Source organism: Notamacropus eugenii, chromosome 5 (genome assembly GCF_028372415.1).
Source record: "Notamacropus eugenii isolate mMacEug1 chromosome 5, mMacEug1.pri_v2, whole genome shotgun sequence".
Classification (NCBI taxonomy): Eukaryota; Metazoa; Chordata; class Mammalia; order Diprotodontia; family Macropodidae; genus Notamacropus; species Notamacropus eugenii.
Genome location: NC_092876.1, coordinates 341,410,159 through 341,433,311, shown reverse-complemented (window position 1 = coordinate 341,433,311; position 23,153 = coordinate 341,410,159). Strand labels below are relative to the sequence as shown.

General features: G+C 42.0%; 1 protein-coding gene across 2 annotated transcripts in view; it reads right to left on the bottom strand.

Moving 5' to 3' along the window:
* Window positions 1-23,153, bottom strand: part of SEMA5B (semaphorin 5B) — a 180,667-nt gene that overhangs the window by 43,800 nt on the left and 113,714 nt on the right. For both annotated transcript variants that reach the window (XM_072613787.1, XM_072613789.1), the window contains exons 4-5: window positions 15,000-15,194; window positions 2,555-2,654 (exon numbers count right to left, since the gene is read on the bottom strand). In XM_072613787.1, the coding sequence (XP_072469888.1) occupies window positions 2,555-2,654; window positions 15,000-15,153 (254 nt within the window). In that variant the 5' untranslated portion in view covers window positions 15,154-15,194. The remainder of the gene's footprint in view (window positions 1-2,554; window positions 2,655-14,999; window positions 15,195-23,153) is intronic.

Sequence of the window (23,153 nt, the reverse complement as noted above, 5' to 3'; positions counted from 1 at the left end):
TGGAAGAAAACAGCCGCCTCTTTCCTTCAGGGTTTCTCCCAGGGTCTCGGATAGAGGAGATTTCCAAGGAAATCAATTCAGATCCCACTCTGTCCTCTATTCATCCCCTACCCCCACCCTCTACAGCGGTGACAGAGGGAAACAATGTCACCTTTAATCTTTTCTTTAAGTGGTGAGCTGGGACTGTGCTACATGATCAATAAACTATGAAGGCTGAGTGCAGGGGAACAAGGTTTAGTTAATGGGTAGGCCCTTCAATCCCATCCCAGTTCCCAAGAGGCAAATCTCCTGCTCTGGTGGAGCCCAAGGTGTCTTTCTTGGCCAGTGGTCTGGGGCAACAGAGCCCTAGGTCCAAGGCTACTCATAACCCAATCACCACACAAAGAAAAAGTGGTGAGGGACTGGGCCTGAGAGGGAGAACAAGAACCAGAGATGTAACTAACAATTCAGGTAAGTGAAGCAAACAGCAGAAAAGCAGAAAAGAAATTACAATTTCAGTGCAAATTCAGTTAGAGGCCAGGGGAGAAACCTTGAGGAGAAAACTTAGACATCAAGACACAAAGCTGTATTAGGGAAGGGATCTTGGAGACCTTAAGGTTACTGTGGGGGAGGCCTGCCCTAGAGAAGGGAGCAGAGGGTGTTGAGGCTGGGAGATCACCTGGGATGAGAAGAGAGGGGAGGAGAGAGTAAGAAAGTGTACTATCTGGTAGCTGCCCATTTAAACTATTCATGCTGAACAGGTGCTAAACTCAGCTGTTCCTATCTCCTGAACAAATGTCAAGTACTGTCAATATCTTCTAAATTTTGGTGTCCTGGGACAAAGCTCCAGCTACTCTACCCTGGTTCTGATGGAAACTCAGATCAAGAGAGAATTCTTATGGGAAGATTAGGAGTGGAAGGGACTGAGGCAGGCCAAGGCAGGAAAATGATTTAAGGACCCTCTTAATTCTCTCAAGCCCCAGGGGGACCCAGGAGGCCATATCTCCTTGAATTCTACAACCAGAGACAGAGCATGAGGCAGTTTATCAAAAACAACACAACGGATTTTCCTATACTTTGGAATGAAGGCAACACCAACGGGCTCCTCTACTTAATAGTCACATAATCTTGGAGAAGTCATTGAACAACTTTGAGTCTCAGTTTCTCCATTAAAGAAATAATATATCAGTATCAGATATCAATAAGGATAATACTTGCATTCCCTACCTCTATAGATAATTGTGAGGAAGGTGTTTTATGAGCCTTATTATCTTGTCCTTGGGAGACGGGGATCCTCAAGCAAAATTGTCCCCTCATGCTTTCTAGTCTCCGTTCCTCTTCCACCTTGTCCTCAAGTATTCATTTTTTTCTTTTTAAAAAAATATTGTTAATGACGGCAATGGGGCTTCTTTTGGAAAGGGTCTTTTTTCAGTGTCCCTTATTATATGTGTTAAGATTGTATTAAACTGTGTACGCATTTATTACATAAGTGCTGTTAAACCTGTCATGAATGATATTCAAAACATAGATTGTTGCTGTTGCCTTCCAGCTACCCCAAACCCAGGCTGCTTCCTCCACACAGTGGAGCACGTTTTAAATGCCCCACACTTTCCCCAATCAATCAAAATTCTCATTCCCTCAGTCTTTGACTAGAGGTCTAGTAGAAAGCAACAGAATTAAACTAATTCCTACTAAGGTATTAAGGACTCATACCTTCCCTGATGGTATTTTGAACTTTAAAGGAAGGCTCTGACTTGTAGAATTTCAAGATGTGTGAGTAAAGGGAAAATCTCTAGAGTATAAGGGAGAGATTTTTCAGTAGCACGATCTTCCTGATCTTTCAACTTCTAGGGCAAAACCAGTGGAAAATGTATATAGTATCTTTTAGCTGGTGGGTTTTCCAATCATCCTAGAAGGGGTTTGATTTTTTTTTTTTTTATTAAAGGGGCCATCCCTTGAGTAACTACTTAAAGAAGCCTATTCATTGAATGGGTATATCTCACTCAAAGTGAGAATCTGATAGACCTTAGCCTAAAAGGGCCAGGGTCTCCCATTGCATCCTGGGCCATCTCTGGTCATCCTGATGAATATTTGGCCACTGGACCTAGATGACTTAGGAGGAGAAAGTGAGGCTGGTGACCTTGCACAGCCCTCCCTCACTCAAATCAAAGTCAACTGCAAGTCATGGCATCATGTTGATGTCATGGTCCTCTTGAAGAATGAAGGACAAACACAACAACACAAGGAGGTTATAAAAGGGGAATGGGCTTAGGCTTTTTTTTAGAAGATCCTTGGTTATTTGTTGCCTGATTTCTTTCAGATCCCAAACTCCAGTCTTGTTTATAAATAGACTATGCTTGCTGAGAGATGAGTTTCTAAAGACTCTAAAAAGTGAGACAGGAGAAGAAAATTCCCATGTCCCTATGTCCTCCACCCCATGAATGAGTAACTAGGACTGGAAATTCCCTGGGAATCTCCCCAAGACAGATTTGATTGATTCATTTTAGCTCATTGGCTGCTCCAGATCCCATCCCACTCCTCTGGTGGGACCTGCTAAAAGGTCCTTTGCTGTTACCTGGCTCCCACGATGAGCTGGTTCCTGGAGGGGTCTAGAGCAAGCTGGGAGAAATCTTGAACTCCAGGGTAGGTGAAGTTAGAGACCCATGGCTTCAGATCTAGGCACAAGAGGCGGGGATGAGGAAGAAAAAGAGGTAAACATCCAGTTACTAAGAGGCACTCCATTCCCCATCCCTAGACTGAACCTATGTCAATCAGGAGGAAAATAATTGAAAAGAACACTGAGATGGCAGTCAGGAGACCTTGGTTCTCATCCTAATCCTGCCATTAACTAGCCCTGTGACCTTGGATAAATCAGTCTCCTATGGGAGCTGTAGAATGGCAGGGTTGGGAGAGCCCCTTCAGCTCTGCCATTCTAAGAGATCACAAAAGGTCACCATGGCTCTGATGTGGATGGGGAGATGAGGGCACTGAAAAGAGAAATACTGTTTTCTGGTCATATAGCCACAAACAGATTTCCTTCCCCCTGTGACCTCTGATTTTGATCCCTAAACTGGCTGAAATCCTCTGCAGGTCCATTTAGCATTCTAAATTTAGAGCTGGAAGAGAACTTAGAGTCTATTTATTTCAGTACCCTCTTATCACAGGTGAGGAAACTGAGGCCTAGAGAGGTTGTCTGGCAGCACAGAAGTGGCAAGTGATGGGCAGAATCTGAACCCAGAGACGCTGAAGCCAAACCCAGTATTCTTAATACTCTACTATATAAGACTGTCCCATCTCTAAAGACTTTACAGGAATCCTGGTTGGAGGGAGAAGGGAACTTCACATGTCTCATTTGATGTCTGATTTAAAAAAGAAGGTTTTTAAGTCAGTCATCCACATGGGAAAGCACATGGCGTAGAGTTCCTTTCTCAGGTTTTATTTAGGGAACAATCATGTGTTCCTATCATCTGCTGTCCAGCTACTAGATTTAAGGGCTGAGGCAAAGGAGAATCCTTCTAAATCTGTCCACATGTCTATGTGTGCAAAGTCAAGGCCAGGGTCCCCAGAAACAAGTTAGCAGAATGTCCCTACCAGGAATCCTAGAGGAAAGAGAATAAACATTTATTAAACACCTACTATGTGCAAAGAACTATGCTAAGTGCTTTACAAATACTTTCTCATTTGATCCTCACAACAACCTTGAGAGGTAGGTGCTTTTATTCCCATTTTACAGTTGAGGAAACCAAGGCAATCAGAGGTTAAAGTGACTTGCTCAGGGTCACTCAGCCAGTAGGCATCTGCAACTGGATTTGAACTCAGGTCTTCCTGATTCCAGGACTAACTCTCTATTCATTGTACTATCAACTGCCTCTGATAGAGTTAGGTAAATCCTAAAATAAGGATAATGATAAGGACTGGACCCATGATTCCTTTAGTAGCGTGAACTCCCTTGTGAGGAAATTCCCTCTACCAATGCTGGTCAGCACCTCCTTTGTGATTTATAGTCTTAGTTGCCTAGAGGATGAGAGGTTATGACTTGCCCAGGTTCATACAGATAATGTGTCAAAGGTGGGACTTGAATTTGGATCTTCCTAGGTCATGCTGCCTGTCTCAGATTCTAGAATTCCTGTCAAAAATGCTAGGCGGCATGGTGGTCTTATGTTTCATTGACAGAAGCAGGTGTTTAGGGTAAGCCAAGTAATGGCCTTCCTCTGCTGCTGTAATATCTCATTTATTAGATTGCCTTCAGCTCAGAGAGACATATTTTAGGACAGCACTGACAAGCCAGAGCTGGGAAAACATCCAGGATAGTTAAAGAACCAACCCTCCATCACATGCCCATGAGATTGGTTGTAGGAACTAGGGATGTCAAGACCAGAGAAGGCTTGGGGGCCATGATAGCTGCTATCAAATGACTAGAATTTGACTTACATATTCACAGGATCATAGGTTTAGAACTGCACAGAAATATGGAACCCTGCTAGTCCAACCTCATTTTACAGATGAGTAAACAGAGGCTTGGATAAAATAAATAACATACCCAAGGTCACACAGTCAGAAGTGGGATTTGAACCCAGGTCCCCTGACAAAATCTCCTGTGATTTCCACTGTACCACATTGAGTATTCCAAACAACGGTTGGGAGTTGCTTAGAGAAAGATTTGACTCCACATATGGAAACATTTCCAAAAGTGCAATAAGTTGTCTTGGATGGTAATGAGGTTTCTGGTTACTCTAGGTCTTCAAGTGGAGGTCATTTGTCAAGGATGTAATTAAGAGAATTCCAGACTGGGGCTGGATTATAGACCCTCTGAGGTTATTTTCATCTCTGAGATTCTATGAAAACAGAATGAATCAAGGACAAAAGCTCCTTCTAACTTTAAATCCCTACAACACAGAAAACAGCCAGACAGGATGTCAGAGAACCTGTGATTATACCCTGGTTCGTCTATTCCAGGGTCACATATGTGATTCTGGGCACCTCTTTAGACCTAATATTCCTCATTTATAAAGGGAGGTTGGATTAATTAAATAGCTTCCAAGAACCTTGAAGTTTTAACTATATGACTGTAATGACCCTTGAGGCAGAGGGATTCTCAAGGTCAAGAGGGGTGGAGGTCAAGGTTAAAGAGTTGGATGTGACATATTTGAACATGTTTCCTCTTAATGTATTTATGATCCATTCAGCTGGGTATGGGAGAGTGGGCTGAGTGCATTTGTTGATGGCAGAGAAGGGGGTGGAAGGGGTGAGGGAGGGAGCGACAGAGGAATCCAGAGGAAATAAATCATAGCTCATTATCCTTCCTCCAAGGAGTAAAGCAGCCCCTCATTTCTACACAACAAGCAAATACTTAAAAGCTCCCCTGAGGATGGGAGGTTTTGTGAGCTGGATGTTTTTCAAAAACTGTGCATGGCTAAAAGAAAAGAAATAACAGATCTTGCAGCATCCCCTCACATTGCTTCTGACCCCAGCAGGAGACTGGTGGGCAGAGGCACAATGGCACAGGCCTAGGCTGCTAGTGGACATTCATAGGGTAGGCTGTGAAGGCCAAAAGTGAGCTCACTCTCTAGATCTAATAGAAATATGTTCTTCCAAAATCTTAGAAGTATATAGACGTACTTTTGAGGCTGAGCTCCCAAATCACTCCCTCCCAGAAATTTTCTTCATTTTGTTAAGTTGTTTTTTAATGTGTTCTAGTCTATTTCCTTTTGGGGCCCTCTTCCTCGTCCACTAGCTTGGGAGTTCTCCAAAAGAAAGAATCAGACCCTTCTGCATCATTGTGTAGGAGTCCTCATCCAGGGGTCATTGAGGACGTCAGGCAGGCAGGAGAAGCTCATACTAGCTCTGTGAGAGCTGATCGTTATATTTCGAGCATGCACTTTTACACCTCGGAAATCAGTAAACACTACAACTTAGGGCTCGGCATTTTGTCTTGTTGATTTCTAGACTTTAGAAAGTGATGGAGGAAATGTTAAAAAGTGCAAATTAAACTTAAAAATATGTCCAGTGCATTTTTTTTTCTGGAGAGCTCGTTGTTAAACCTTTATCAACACAACCCTGGTTACATATTGGTAAGAAGGAAGATGGCAGGTTGCAAGAAATGAAAAGTTGACTCTAGGCCTCAGTTTTCCCATCTGTAAAATGAAAAAATTGGACTCTAAGGTACCTTCCAGCTCTGTGGTTCTATGATCCCTGGACACAACTTTAGAGAGTTCTATTTATTTCCCTATTTCCAACTCCATTTGAGGGGGATAAAGAAGAAATGGGATCATAGGAAGGACAGAAGAGTGTTTTTCTCTTTTCAAGGTCCCAGGTCTTCCTCCAGCTTGGGGGAAATGATGCTTTGGAGAAGGTAAAAAGTTGTACTAATTTCTCCTTGACCCAAATTTCACCAGCACTCCCCATTCCCACTTCCATGGCCACTGTTTCTAGAAGAAACATGGTCTGTTTGAGTGTTGGATTCCATTGAATGTTGAAATAGGAGTTAGCTTCCTTTAAATTTTTTTAAATTTATTTTTTTGGAGGTAATCCAGGTTAAGTGACTTGCCCAGGGACACACAGCTACTAAGTATCTGAAGCCAGATTTGAACTAAGGTCCTCTTGTCTCCAGGCCTGGTTCTATCCAGTGTGCCAACTAGATGCCCCATTAATCTTTCTTTCTATTTTTCTTTCTTCATCTATTCTTTATAACTTTCATTATTTATCATTATCTTTTCTAATTAATTTTTCTTCCTTTAAATATAAAAATAAAGGCACAGGAGAGAGAGAGAAAACTGGGTTTAAAAACAAACAGAAGAAAACCACAAAAAAAATCCAAGCCAGGCATGTTTCAAAAACATACAGAAAAAGCTTTTCATTCAGGTGGAAGTAATGAGAAAAGTTCCATTCTAACTGAATGATTTCAATGACAGCCAATTCTCAATTATCCGCTTTGTGGATTACTCAGTCCAGATGTTTAATCCCAGGTTGGCTTTTGCCTCTCACCTAGGGATGCTGTAGAAGGAACACTAGATCTGGAGTATCTGAATTTGAATCTCAGCTCTGCTACATGTTACCTTCCTGACCTTGACAAATCATTTATTCTCTTGGGGCCTCAGTTTCCTCATCTGTAAAAATAGAGTTGACATGGATACCTCTGAAGTCCCTTCGAGTTCTCTCTAAGATCCTAAGGCATCTTTCTTGCAAATAAGAATCACAATAATAATAAATTACGTCAATTTCAAAGAATTTTTATAGTGTCACAGATCTATTAGCTGAAAGAGACCCTACAACAGAGGTATACTGGCAAATGTTAAAGAACCGACTTTTTGGTAGGAAAAAATATATGCCCTTTAATATATGTATTTAAAAATACATGCACTTTTATGTTTAATTTGTATCATTAACATTTTTTCATCACTCTCTTAAGTCTAGAGTCTAAAGAATCAATCAATAAATAAATCAAGCCCTGACTTACAGCATTTTTCCATTTCTGAGGTATAAATGCTCACACTGAAAATTTAACAATGAGCTCTTGGGTGCCTGTATGAGCTGGTTCAAGCACATCTTTGCCCCAGAGGTCATCTAGTTCAACCCCCTCATTTTACAGATGAGGAAACTGAGGCACGTGAAGGTTAAGTGACTCTCCTAAGGTCCCACAACTAGTAATCATTAGAGGCAAGATTTGAATTCGGGTCTTCCCACTCCAGAATTCAGTGCTATTTCCACTGTGCTACCTCCCCAAATCCCAACCTTACAAAACCACTAAGTATCCACAATACCAAAAACATTCACCTCAGGCTCCCAGGAATTGTACTACAAGCGCTGTCTAAAAATCATTAAAAGATGGGGATGGAGACGGATGGAAAAGGGAGTAAAGAGGCCAAGAAAATCAAAGTCAAAGCTTTTAATGCTGCTGCTCCTAGAAAAATATCAGCAATGAAAATCAAGCATCAGAAATGCTCTTATGAATCCGTGGGAAACGAGGAGTGATTTACAACAGTAACTCAGGAACACCCTGGTGGCAACAACTTTAAGGTAATCAATCAACCACCAAGCATTTATTGAGCCCTATTACATGGGCTAGTTCATTCTCTGTCTTGGGGAGGTAAGATGAGAGATGAACAGCCTGAAGGCTACTTACTACTGCAGAAACAACAAAGGGAATGTTCAACTAAATGAATGAATGAATGAATGACGTTTATTAAGTGCTTTCTAGATGCCAAGTGTTAGGCAGCAAGGTGGTGAAAGGGATAGAGCACCAGGCCTAGTGTCTGAAAGACTCATCTTTGGAATTTCAAATCTGGCCTCAGAAACTTACTAGCTAGGTGACCTTGGGCACTTAACCCTGTTTATCTCAGTTTCCTCATCTGTCAATGAGCTACAGAAGGAAATAAACACCCCCAAAAATAAAAATAGGAGGAAAAAAAGCAAGATAGACCCTGCTCTTAAGGAGTTCTCGTTTTAATTGGAGGAGATTATTAATAACCAAAGTTTCAAACCGGCAACGAAATGAGAATTTTGGAGGTCTCTCCTGTTTAGGATTAAGCATTTGGGGGGGGGGGGGGGGTATAGATTATAAAGAAAGAGTGTGAGAGTTGGAAAGGCACACTCCTCCATGCTGTAATTAAATTACATGCTTTATCCACATCCTAGTCTGGTAGAATGTAAGGTCCTTGATGACAGGCTGCTTTGCTGCCTCTTCATCTCCACTGCCTTAGCACAAAGCTTGTTGAAACAGTTTGTATTGGAGCAAAAAACAAAAACCTTTGGGTAGAAGAACCTTTGGAGAGGATTTATGGGAAAATTCAAAGATTTACCGGGATGAGGTGTGAAGGGACCATGAGGTACAAAGATACCTATCACATGCACACATCGAGCAGAGGCTCGACGCTGTGTAAGAATCCCTGGAGGCAGACAGGCAGACGTCACACTGTTCTCCTGCTCTCCAGAAACTTACAATCTACTTAGAGGGCCTAGACTAATATGTCTAGAGAAACAATTTGAGAACAGGACCAGACTGTGTATAAATAAATGCTAAATTTTTTACTAGATCATTCAATATCTTAGAAGTTTAGAAAAAGGAGATCGATAACATCAGTCGAAACTGTCTGGAACTGCTTGATTAGACCCCGAGGGAAGGTCTAACAGACAATAACAGACCTTGGTACGGAGTTAAGGGCAGTATCCTCCCTCCTTAACTTCAGGGACACCACAGTGCCTGGTTCTCCTTCGATGTCTGTCTCTGCTAGTTTCTCTTCCTTACCCCTTAAGGCAGGTAGTCCCCAAAGTTCTGTTCTTGGTTCTCTCTCTCTTTTTTTTTAAATGATCTTTCTCTTGGTAATCTCATTTATTCTTTTTAAAAAATTTAATTATTTATTTGCTTTCAGTTTTCAACAATCACTTCCATAAGTTTAAAATTTTCTCCCCCTCCTCCTCCCTCTCCCCTTCCTCTCTTCTCCCTCTCCCCTCCCTCCTCAAGATGGCATACAATCTTATATGGGTTCTATACATACATTCTTATTAAACACATTTTCACATAGAAGAATTAAAATGAATGGGAGAAACCAAATCTCATTTATTCTTATGGTTTTAACTACCAGTTCTATTATGCAGATGATTCCCAAGTCTTTTTCTTCGGCTCTGAACTGTCTCCCACTCTACAAGTCAACATCTCCAACTACCTGAGATACATCTTTATCTGGATGTTCTGCTGGCATCTCAAACTCAGCAAGTTCTAAGCTGAGCTAATTATCCTTTCTCCAAATTCTGACATCTCTCAGTAGCACACCCAATCACCCTGTCTCTTACATTCTGGTATCATTTTTTCTTCTTTCCTCTTTTTTACTTCTTATATCCTATCAGTTACCAAGTCATTAGCTCTGTCTCCATAGTATCTTGTACATCTTTTCCCTCCTATCCTCTCTCTCACCACCATAGACCAGGCTCTTATTACCACCTCTTTGGATTAATATAATAGCCTACTAATAGATCTTCCTGCTTCTTTTCATCCTCTCCCTGACCCCTCCCAACCTAACCTTCATACAACATCCAGATTGTAGTATGAATCTTCTTTATTCATAAGTATGGTCACATCATCACTCAAAACCCTCAGATGACTCCCTGTTACCCAAAGGAAAAGATTCACTCTTGAGAGATGAAAAGCCTATTTTGTCTTTTGTTATTGAGTTGGTTCAATCATGTCTGTTTCTTCATGACCTCATTTGGGGTTTTCTTGGCAAAGATACTGGAGGATTTATCATTTCCTTCTCCAGCTCATTTTACAGAAGAGGAGACTGAGGCAAACAGGGTTAAGTGGCTTGCCCAGGGTCACAGAGTTAGTAAGTATCTGAGGCTGGATATGAACTCAGGTCTTTCTGGTTCCAGACCCAGCACTCTATCCACTGCACCACCATTGAGTCTGCCCTAATTGCTATAATGTCTCTGATTTCTGTTACTATTTACTTGGATAAATATGTTTGCTTACAGAGGGGGCTAAGCTGGCTGAAAATAAGCTAACTGCCATCCTCCTGATCTAGGGGTGGGGCTATTTCCCATGTAAAGTGATCAAAGTGGTTTTTATTCCAAACCTCTAAAAGATCATCATACTCCTTATAGTTGTTCAGTTGTGTCCAACTCTTCATGATCCTGTTTTGGCGTTTTGTTGGCAGAGACACTGGAGTGGTTTGTCATTTCCTTTTCCAGCTCATTTTACAGATGAGGAAACCGAGGCAAATAGGGTTAAGCGACTTGTCTAGGGTCAACACAGCCAGCAAGTGTCAGGCCACATTTGAACTCAGGTCTTCCTGACAACAGGACCAGTACTCTATCCATTGTGCTATCTGGTTGTCCTAATCATACTCCCAGACTGAAAATATTTGAAGTATAATAAATAGATGACATTTTAGCCCCAAACCTCCCTTGAAGGTAGAAGAGCAATTAATAAACAGATAGATGACAAATAAATAAGTGGATGAATGAATGAACATGTAAGTGCATAGCCATAACCTTCCTCCTATTCTCCACAAAGGTGGAAATCAGCCTCCCTCAGAGACGTGTGACAGAGCATTTCGCATCCAAGGACATATCAATCTAAATAAACACATCCCTGAAACTCCTGCTGCCCCATCTCTGTCTCCCCGTGGCATGAGTTCTCCCACAAGCCTTTCTACTTTGCACATATAAAAAGGGTTTCAAAACACCATCTAAATGCTGCCTATTATTATAACCACCCAAGGGGCAATCATGAAGGAACTAAGTGGTTCTTCAAATATCATCCTTCATTATCTCCCTTCTCTATACCTGTGGATTGGCTAGAAAGCTCTTCCTCCTCACTCCCTAGTTGGTTATCTTTGGCCTTCTTCCACATTTAAATTAGATACCATCTACTGAAAGAAATCTTTCCTGTTTCTCTTCCCACCCTACCTCCCTGCCTTCCCCCTTGTGAAGGAGGGAGGGTACATCTACTCTGTACCTTGTATGTAACTATTTAAGTGTTGTCTCTTTCAGTAAGTTCCTCGAGAGAAAGGGTCTACTTAGCATAGTGTCTAGTACAGGGGTAGGGAGCTTGTGGCTTTGAGGCCACATGTGGCCTTCTAGGTCCTTGGGTATGGCCTTTTAACTGAGTCCAAGTTTTACAGAACAAATCCTTTTATTAAGGAGATTTGTTCTGTGAAGTTTGGACTCGGTCATAGGGCCGCACTTGAGGACCTAGAGGACCACATGTGGCCTCAAGGCTGCAGGTTCCCTACCATGGGCCTAGTGCATAGTAAGAGCTTAATAAATGCTTGTTGACATTGATTGACTCAATTTGGACAGTCCAGGTTATAGTTAAAGGAATAAGGAACAAGTCTCAGGGTTCGTAATTAGGTGGGGTGAAGGAGTATAAGGATGTCTAACTCTGTCTAGCACCTAACTGAGCAACCCAGATTCAGAGAGCAATGGTACATCCCAGACTCCAACCTAGAGAGGAAACATTGCCATTACGAGTCGCCACTTTGGAACCACAGACCACAAGGCCCTCAGCCCTAGAGAGGTTTTAAGTAATCTGACAGGTCTCCCTACTCTCCATCCCCCCAAGCCCCCTTCCCCCTCCACACACACTTCTGTTCCCTCGAGTGACAGCTACAATCTGCTTGGTGAAGCAATTAGAAATCAGAGGGTGTCTGCACATTTTGTAGGCTTAAGGACATTGCTAATTTACTTTAATCCACTTAAGCCTTCAAAGCCCCAGGGCCCCAGCTCAAACAAGACAGCACAGAGAAGACAGCTGGAAAGCTTCCTTCTGGAGACAGAGAAGCCCACAGTGGGGAATTCCCTCCCCACAACTCAGCCTCAACCCCTGCCAATCTTCCTGCAGCAGGAATCTCAGACTGCCCCCCTCCCAACCTCTCCCATCTGCCCCATCCTCTCCAGTAATCCACACCCACAGGCCTTTAACTCTACCCCATCCTCCTCCCCAGCCCACCTCCTCCAAGAAGCCTAGCCTGATTGACTCCATCATGTCTATCCCTTGTGATCAGACATTTGGTTTAACCTGTGTGCCTTTGTGCTTTTTATATGCAACTTTCTGGGCTTTCTTCAGGGGATTTTCCCTGCTTCTGTATAATGTTTCCCATAGAGTCAGAGTTGGAAGGGACCTCAGAGATCATTTTGTGCTCCTGGTACCTAAATAGTAATATTCCCTTCTGTCATGGCATAGTAATAGTAACAGTAGTAGTGGTGGTGGTGGTAGTAATAGTAGCAGTAGTCATAATGGTAGTAATACAGTAGCTAGTGTTTATCTAGTGTTTTAAGATTTGCCAGTTGCTTTACAAATATTATCTTATTTGATTCTCATGGCAACCCTGACAGATAGGGGCTATTATTATTCCCATTTTACAAATGAGGAAACTGAGTTAGACAGATGCCAAGTAACTTGCCCAGGGTCATACTGTTAGTAGGCCCTGAGGTCGAATTTAAACTTTCCTTCCTGACTCCATCCATATAACTGACAAGTTCTCATTCATACTCCAAAGGAAGAACTCCATCGATGGGAAATAGAACCCACTTTGGGATAGCCCTAATTGTCAGAAAGCTTTTTGTGGTATAATGGCCAGAATGCTGTGTGGACCTACACTCAGGAGGACCTGAGTTCAAATCCTGCTTCAGATACCTACTGGCTGTGTGACTCTGGGTCACAACCACCTTAGGTCTCAGTTTCCTTATCTGTAACAGGATGGGGTTGCATTTCATGACCTCTAAGATCCCTTCCCATTCTAAATCTGCAGCATGGAATTCTTCTGCTAAACTGAAATCTGCCTCAGCAAGCAATTTCTACCCATTAGCCCTGGTTCTGACCTCTGGGGCCAAACAGAATGAGTCTAATCTTTATTTCCTAAAGACTGCAGACATGTCCTTCTCTAGATTAAACATGTCTGGTTCCTTCAGCCATTTCTCAAGTGGCACTGAGTCAAGGCCCTTCATTACCTTAGTTACCTTCCTGGAGACCCTTCAGTTTATCAAGTTTTTAAGAAAGACATTGGTCCTTCCTAAAATGTAACCCCTGGAACTGAACGCTATCCTCCAGATGAGGGCAGAACAAGGCCAAGTCCCTTCCTTCATTCAGGACAACATGTCTAGCAATGCCATCTAAGATAAAGTTAGTTTTGTGTTTGTGTGGGTATGTATGTGGGGGGGGGGGGAGAAGAAGGGGGTCCTGCCACAACATGGGATTGAGTTGCGCTGAATTTACAATCTCCTAAAACTCCCAGATCTTCTTCACAGTAATTAGACATAATGTTCAGTCATGCTTCCCCCATCCTGTACTGATATGGTTGATATTTTTAAGATAAATTTTTCTAAGGGACCCCTCTTTCTGGCCTGTCTGGATTGTTTTGGATCCTGCATTTCATTCAAAGTGTAAGTGTCCTCTCTCAGTTTTGTTTCATCTGCAGATCTGAGAAGCATGCCATGTATAACTTCATCTACATAAGTGATAAAAATGTCCAGCAGGCCAGGGCAAAGAAGGTTTCCAAACTAGCCCAGGAGCCATCCAAAGAGACTCCCAAAGGGACTGAGCCCAGAAGAAGGACTGATTGTGTCTGCCTTCATCATATCTCCTTTCCCTGGGGCCTCCATCAAGACCGAGGAAGACTGGCAGCAGCCTGGGTACCATCACTATAATGAGCACAGACCACTCATTTCCAGTGACCTCTGAGTACTATTAAAATGAGGAAGTCATTATTATTAAGGTCACGCATGGACCTTCCATCCCTCAACTTCTCTAACCATGATGACTTCCCCAGCTATGCAAAGTATACCAGTCTCCATTCTCATCAAAGGGGTCCCAAGGGTCTCCTTCCTCTCTCCCTCTTCCACATACTCATTAGAGAAGAGGCCTGGAAAGATCATTGGATCCATCTCTTAGCCTCTATTAAGAAAAGAATAAAAAGTAACTCAATCAATATGCATTTATTATTCTCCTACTATGTACAAGGCACTGGAAATAGGGGACAGACACTCAGCCTGTGCTTTCATTGATACAGGGAACTCCTAGTGGAGGGAATTCCCTCTCCCAATGCAAGTCACCCCATCTTCTCTACAACTTTATACTGTTAAGAGAGGTGCCTGAATACTCAAAGAGAGGTAAAGTCACTTCAGTGACAAACAGTGATTTGACTCAAACCCAGGTTTGCCTAGCTTTGAGGTGCCCCATTAGTACACAACTCCTCATTCATGAAGGCCTATTTCGAGTCATATTTTATGCATTCCCCTCTCTATCCATTGTGCCAGGGACTGTGAATGCAAAGATAAAAATAAGACAGACTCTGCCCAGCAGATTGATGATTGATTCCCTCCACTCAGAAAAAATTAAGCCATCCCATTAAAGGATATTCCCTAATACCCCCTTAATGATTTGTTACAAGGTCTTATAGCCCCAGTAGTTAGGAAATCCTTTCTGAAATCAAACTTAAACCCCATCCAGTGCAGCTGATGATGACAAACAGAGTGTCAACATGCTGAGGGGCGTGGGGATGGAAGCAGGGAGGGAAAGCACTTACCTTCAAAGGCTATGGTCGGGTGTTCCCTCAAGGTGCACAGTTGCTGCTCGTTGCTGGGGGCATCAGACACATTGTGGGAAGTAGACAGGTGCAATGCAAGCAGGATGAGGCCTGACAAGGACAAAGTGATGGCCAGGGGTCTGGGGAAGACCATGATGGATGCTCTAACTGCCAGCCTCGGCCTGGGGAGAATGCCTGCAACACAGAACACTCCATCTCACTGTCTGTTCCCATTATCATCCTCCCCCCGCCCACCTGCCCCATAGTCTTCAGTGGTTCCACCATTCTCCTTGCCCCTAATGCCTAGAAACATTGGTATCAGAGTTATACCTATAGTAAGGCATTCATAGGTATTGCCTCTTCAGAGGATGCCCAAGCCCCATGGGGAACTGCCCCTTTCCCCACCCCAAATTATAATAACTTAGACGAAAATTATTTCTGGTAGCCCATCAGTACTCAACACCTCATCTGGGAGAGCTCAGCTTGGAGTCATATTTTATGGATTCCCTGCTCACCCGTTACATCCAACCAATCACTAAATCTTACTGATTTGGGAGGGAACGTTAGCATCTCTTGAGTTTGTCCCTTCCTCTCCATTCATGTTGCTACCATTCTACTTGGGGCTCTCATCACCCCAGATCTAGATCATTTCAACAGCTTATATTTGGTCTCCTTGTTTTAGCCTTTCCCTGCCCAGCACCCAACAGCAAATTAACTTTTCTAAGACACCATTTCCATTGCTTCAAACTGTCCAAGCACACTGGGTTCTCACTTGTTTCTAAGATTTTTACGTAATCTCACTGGGGAGAGAATGGGATAAGTTATACTTAGAAATGCTGATTATGTAAAATAAAATTAGTGATTTCTAAATGAGATAACTCGATCCTTCAGAGAAGATTGGCCCAATTTGGAGTCTTCTAAGGGATTTGACAGCTGACATGATCACTATGCACAACCTCCCTGAACCTCAGTCTCATCAGCTGTAAAATGGGAATTATAAAGGTTATACTCACCTAACTCAGGGGATAAAAAAGTTTCTCAATGAATGAGAAAGTCAAGCACCTACTACTTCTATCTAATGTTATCATCCTTCCTTCTTCTATCCTCCCCACCAGGGAGACAGATAAGGAGACTGAAAGTATACACAATGTCACACAGGTAATAAATGTCAAAGTCAGAGAGCCCTCACCACTGTGCCTCCCGCCCTGAGTCCTTCCTTCCTGCTCTGTCCCCATGGCACAGGCATGCTTTAAAAGCTCATTTTTCTTTAGCACTTTAAAGTTTATAAACCCCTTCCTTCCCAGCAAATCCCATGCTTCCCTCCTCTCATTGTTCACAGACCTCCCACCCCACTGAGTTTCTTCCCTGCCCGGCTGAGAGAGGCCCCCTGGCATGGGTCTGGCCTGAGTTAGAGGACCCTCCCCACTCCCCTTACACCCTTGTCCCCAGCCTGCGCTCCCTAGGCCCTGAGGTACCTAGGGCCACCTCTCCCTCTCCCTTAAGGCTCCAATACAAATGTGTCCTCCAAGACCTTACTGCTTTTTGGTTAATTTCACGGCCTCCAGCTGGGGGCACTAGCACAGTATGCGATACAAAAGGGGAGAAGGGAAGGCAGGTCCTCAAGCCTGCCTTTCCTCTTTGTTCTGGGGCCCCTAGAGAGAGATGGAGAGGGCACAGGCCTTGGGCAGCCTGGGATGGGCCTTGGGGGTCATGCAATGCAGAGGTGTCAAACTCTCCAGCCACCTGCAAACTCAACAGTGTGGTCCTGCACCAGCTTAAAATGAAATTGGGCAATATTTAATAAAATAAATAAAAACACAGTGCAACATAGATAATGCTGATTTAGGTTTTTTTCAGTCAAAAGGTAGCTGGCAGAGATCCATCTCTATTTGAGCTCAACATTACTAGTCCAATCCCCCTCCTTTTTATTTTATTCTTTTTAACAAGTGCCCAAAGTGACTAAGCGTGTATGCAGTAAAGGTAGGATTTGAATCCAGGTACCTTGGACCTAGAGCCAGGAAGACCAGAGTTCAAATCCCCCCTCAGACATATCCTAGCTCTGTGACCCTGGACAAGTCACTTAACTTCTGTCCACCTCAGTTTCTTCATCTGGAAAAATAAGGATAATAATAGCACCTACCTCCCAAAGTTGTAAGAATAAAATGAAATCGAATTTGTAGAGCAATTTGTAAACCTTATAGTACTATTTATGTTATTATCTATTATGTTACACTATAGGAAATGTCACACTATTTTAATATATTATTAATGAATATCAAGCAATTATTATAATCATTGTAATGTTTATATATAATTTACTTATAAATTATGTGGAATTATATATTTATATATAATTGTATTTAGATAATGTCAGTATAATTATAATGTAGATATAAGTATAATGATATTATAATACTATTGATTATATTAATGGTTGATCGATTGTTGATTGATTGTTACAAATTGATACATAGTTGACATGTTACAAATATTAAGAACCATATAAATACCTAAGTATAAAATAAGTTTATTAACAATGCATTAATGTTGTAATATAAGATGTTATGCTATTTTCTCTCATTAGAACATCAGCTCCTTGGGGGCACAGTGCTTGGCACATAGTAAGCAATATTTAAATGCTTGTTGATTTGACTTTTCTAGCACCATCTTGTCTTGGATACAGAGGAAAAAGGGTGATAATAACAGCTTGCATTTGGCTTTCATATCCATTAACTCTTTCAGTCTTCCAATAGTCCTTTGAGGTAGGTAAATTGCCCTAACTTCCCTTATTAGGAACTGAGATTCAGACAGTGCAAACTGAAGGATATTTTTTCACTTTTTATTCTCCTTTTAATTTTTTTTCTTTTTGCAACATGACTAATATGCAAACATGTTTTGCATTACTTTACATGAATAATAGGTATCTTACTGCTTGCCCTTTCAACAGATGGGGGAAACGGAGATGGAGGAAGAGAATTTGGAACTGGACATTTAAAAAAAATTTTTTTTTAAGAATTGAAGTTAATAGAGGTTAAATGCCTTGCCAAAGGTCACATAGCTAGTAAGTGGGAGATCCAGGTTTTCTGATTCCAAGTCTACTATCACACCATCTCAGACAATAGGCCATCCCCTCCTCCCATCCCCTCAAGCCCAGATGCCTTCTTCTGTGAGTGTGCCAGTAACAAAAAAAATGAATGGGAAATCCTAGCCAAAGGAAGCAATTCAACTGCTGGCTCCCCTATATGGCTTTCCTATTACTTGAAAAGCTTCAGTCTAGCATTGAGACCTCAGCTTTCCTTCAACAGCACATTGAGAGTTCTACTGTACCCAGTCTCATCCCTGTGTCCTGTAGTATGTCCCAGGGGCCCCCCAGGGCCTGACATTGAAGAGTGGAAGTAACTCATGACCAGGAGGAGAAGCAGGGCTTAGACAGAGCTCAACAGGGTACTAGACACTATCACTCCCAGAAACAAAATATTTTGATTTTTGCCATGTTAAGAATTGAGGGTCAGTGGGTAGAACAAATCGCTTGAATAGAAAAACAAAGAGCTGCCTAACCTCTACAGGAGAAATGGACTCCAGAGAAAACTTTCCCTGTCCTTCTAATGGGTTGGAGAAAGCAGTGGGGTTTGTGCCCAGGGACTATAACACATTTCAGGCAGCGAGGAAGTCTCTGAAAACTCTATCTGGTGGTTGTCAGTTTGGGGATCACTGGACCTGAAGAACGGATCCTGCATTCTCCTCAAATGATCCCATATATCTTAGTCTTGCCAGCAGCCTTCGTGAGACCCTCAGCTCAGATGCACAGTAAATGACTGCTCTTGGATACGGTACTAGATTAGGGGTAGAAGAGACGGGGTTTGAATCTTCCTGTACTTACTAGCCTTGTCACCTGGGGCAAGTCACTTAATCGTTTGGGATCTTGGGATGCTTATCGGTAAAATGAGGACATTGGATTCTACTAATTCCAAGGTCCCTTCCTGCTCAAATGACCATGTGAAGGTCAAACAGACAACTTCCTGGTCAGGGATGAAGGAATGCTCAAGATGTTAAAGTTGGGCCAAGAAAGACCCACGTATCCTAGATCCCAGCTCTTTGTCTCCTACATAGAGAGCACTCTATAATAACAATAATAGTAATAGTTATTATTTACGTAGTCCTTTCAGGTTTGTAAAGCACTTCACATACATAAGCTCATTTGAATCTCACAACAATCCCGTGCATGCTATTATGACATACATTTTACAGATGAGGAAACAGACTAAGAGAGATAAAAGTGATTTGCCCATAGTCACAGAGTTAAGTTTCTGAGGTAGGGTTTGAATTCATGTAAAGGTGAAACAGACAACTTCCTGCTCAGGGATGGTAGAATGCTCAGCCCAAGATGTTAAAGATTGAGATGGGCCAAGAAAAACCCAAGTATCCTGGGTCCTAGCTTGTCACCTTACACATGAACAGTACTCTGTAACAATAATAATTATATAATCATATAAACATATGTATCATCATAATAATTAATAATGATAATTATTGCTTTTTATAGATCGTTTTAGGGTTTGTAAAAACCTAACACTCTAACCACTGGCCTCACCTTGATGCCTACAGAAACTAGGAACTGAGGCTAAACTCCCAATCAGTCCAGCTATCCAGATCCTAACCAGATTTCTAGGCTTGAAGACAATAGAAAATGAAAGCATCTCTCTGTGCCCCTTTATCTTTCTCTCTTTAAGGAATTTCCTTGGAAATGTGTGTAGTATAAATGGCCGTGGTGGCTGGGACGCTCAGAGAGGCTGAGCAACTGAGTGGGGGGCCAAGGGTCAGGAGCAGTAACTGGTGGGAACCCATGTCAGATGGTCAAAGCAGAAATGGAGGGCTGAGGCTGGGTTTGCAGGTTAAATATGTTTACAACTTCCTCTCCAATTTATGTTATATATTGTATAGAATACGCTTTCTTGCTCATGAAAAGGGGATAATAAATCTGTAGGACTGATTCTATGAGGTTCTGGGGAGAATCAAAAAAGGGACGCACTGACTCACAGCATTTGAGAGTTGGAAGGGACGTCGTTGGCCATCACATCCAACAAGGGAATCCACTCTATAAAACGTTCCACAAATGTCCATCCAGACTTGCTGGGAGCCCTTCAAGGACAGAAAATCTCACCCTAAACCAAGACAAGCCATTCTACTTTTAGACAACTCTAATTGTTGTGAAAATTTTATCCATACCAAATTTAAATTTGCCTCATTGCAATGGGTCAACCCCATTACCCCTGATTCCGCCCTGATAGGCAGAATAAATACTAGAAGACAGTTATTACTAAGTCCCTCCAGAGTCTTCTCTCTAATCCAGTGTCTTGAGTCAATCCTCATATAATGTGGACTCAAGGCCCACTATCCTTTCACCATCCTGGTTTCCTTCCTCCAGATACTTTTCCAGCTTCACATTATAGACAGCCACTTGACTCAGTAAATAAAATACTAGGTTTGGAGTCAGGAAGACCTGAATTCAAATCTGACCTCAGTTACTAGCTGTGGGAACCTGGGCAAGTCATTCAATCTGTTTGCCTTGGTTTTCTCATCTGTAAAATGTGGATAATGATAGCACCTCCCTCAAAGGCTTGTTGTGAAGATCAAATATTTGTAAAAGCATTTAGCACAAATAAGAAATGATGGGCAGGATACTTTTAGAAAAAAATTGAGAAAACTTGCATGAACTGATGCAAAGTGAAATGAGCAGAACTGGGAGAACCTTGTACACAAGAGCAGAAATATTATATGATACATCATTGTAAATGACTTAACTATTCTCCAAAATACAATGATCCAAGAAAATTCCAAAGGAGTTTTAATGAAAAATGGTATCCACCTCCAGAGAAAGAACTGATGGAATCTGGATGCAGATTGGAGCATACTTTTTTAAAACTTTCCTTATTATGTTTAAAATTTTCTTTATTATGTTTAACTTTTTTTGGTCCGTGTTTCCCTTTGCATGCCTGCACATGTATAATCTATATCAAAGTATTTGCCATCTCAAGGGGAAGGGGTGAGAAGGAGAAAATTTGGAATACAAAAAAATTTTTTTAAATTATTTTAAACATTTTTGTTTATAGGTAATTGATAAAAATATTAAATGTAAAAAAAATAATGCCATGTCAAAAAAAGTGCTTAACCCAGTGCCTGGCACACAGCAAGTACTATACAAATGTCAGCTATTATTATCATTAATGCCCTTTTTTAAATGTGGTGCCAAAAGTGAGCATGATACTCCAATTATGGTCTGAGTAGGACAGAATACAATTACTATCGCCTCCGTACCGGAACATGGAAAATACTTTGTAAGTCATAGTATTATAAAAATGCCAGTTGTTATTCTCACATGTAAAAATAGTCTTTAAAAAAGAGCCAAAGCAAATAGTCCAAACTGAGGGGGCAGGGAAAGGTAGATTGGAGATTTAAGCCTAGGCTTGCTTCAGCTGAGAGTACAACATGATACAGAATTGGACCCAGAATCCCAGGAGCATAAATTTAGAGCCAAGACCATTTAATCCTGCCCCCTCACTTTATAGATGAAAAAACTAAGACAGAAAAGTTAAATGCTGCTTGAGGTCACAAGTTGTAAGTGGCAGAGCTGGGATTTGAACCAGATCCTCGGAAAGACCTAGGCTTGAATCCTTTGGACACTAGAAATCACTAAAACTTTCTGAGCCTCATCTTCTTCCATAAAACGGGTCTAAGAATCCCTGCAGTACATGTTTCTGACAGAGTTGCTGGGGGGTTTGAATGAGCTAATGTAGGTCAAAGGCGATGATGATGATGATCCATTAAGAATAACTATGATATTTTTAATGTGCTTTAGGAATACTGCCATTAGGATTCATCACCTTAAGCTAATGGTGACCAGAGCCAGGACTAAGGGTAGGTAATTTAGGCAGCTGACTTAACGCCTTCCAAATTCGCTCTCCGTATCACAAGTCTTGTTCCAGACAAGACTCAAAGCTCTTCATAGACAGCATTTGGGGGGGGGAGGGGGGCACCATTTTCAAAGTTCACCTAGGGTCACCACGTCTAATCTTGCCTCACGTGGTGACTGGATGGAAGGGGAAGAAAAGTGAGACTGGGGAGGAACTAGGCATAGTGAGGAAAAGGAAGGTCTTTAGAGTTTGGCCATCCAGAAAGGATTATGTCAGCTGACTTAGAGGAAGGTCAGTTAGGGAAGGCTTGATAACAGGAGAATTCTCTCCAGAGAGCAAAAGGGAGATTGGTAAAGAGGATGTCATGGGATTGGTTTAAATCAGAATTTAAAACAGCTTTCTTTGCCCTATAAGGGATAGGGTTCCTTTAACTGAGGCTGGTTCCATTTGAGCTAGCACCAGGCAGTTTAAGAAAGAAATGCAATATTCAAATGAACTCCAGCAGCTTCTAGGCCTGCCAGGGGAAGGAGAGAAGGGATGTGGCAGGGAGGAGGGGAAAGGGGGTGGCATTGGGAGCCAAGCTCTCACTGTGTTCCCCTGGGGCATTTCTTCCCCAGGTAGGTGTGAGAGGTGGAGACTAGGAGAAACCAAATTTGGCAGAATGGGAATGCAGCTGTGCTGAAGGAAGCAGCCCCAAGGCAGTTGAAGCCCAGCCAAGTTGGGAAGGGTTATCTGTAAGATAAGCAGAGTAAGGTAGAAAGGAAGTCCAAATATACAGAAGATTGGGGTCAGATGAGCTGATGAGGAAAAAAATAGGAATATTAGTCAGACTTTGTATATTTTAAAAGTTGCTGTAAAGCATTGTCTATAAATACAGATGTTGTTTGAAAGGCCATTTTAGGTGCAGTTGTTTTAATAAAAGGCTATGTTTTTGTTTGTTTTTAAAGATGGGAAAACATACTGATGTTTAACTCCAATAGCGTTCTTGGGCTAATATCCAACTTGGAGAGTAACAGTAATTAAATTACTGCATGCAGATGGTGGAGAGAATACAAGCTCCTTGAGGACAGGGACTGTTTTCTGTTTTTTCTTTGTATCTCCTCACCTAGCACAGCAGTGGTCACACAGTAGGTGCTTCATAAATGCCTGTTGGTCAATGATCTGATCCTTAGCCCGTTCTGCTCCTCCCTCTGCCCTGGCACCCAGTGGTCACTGCCTTAGGCAACAGTGCAACATAAATGTC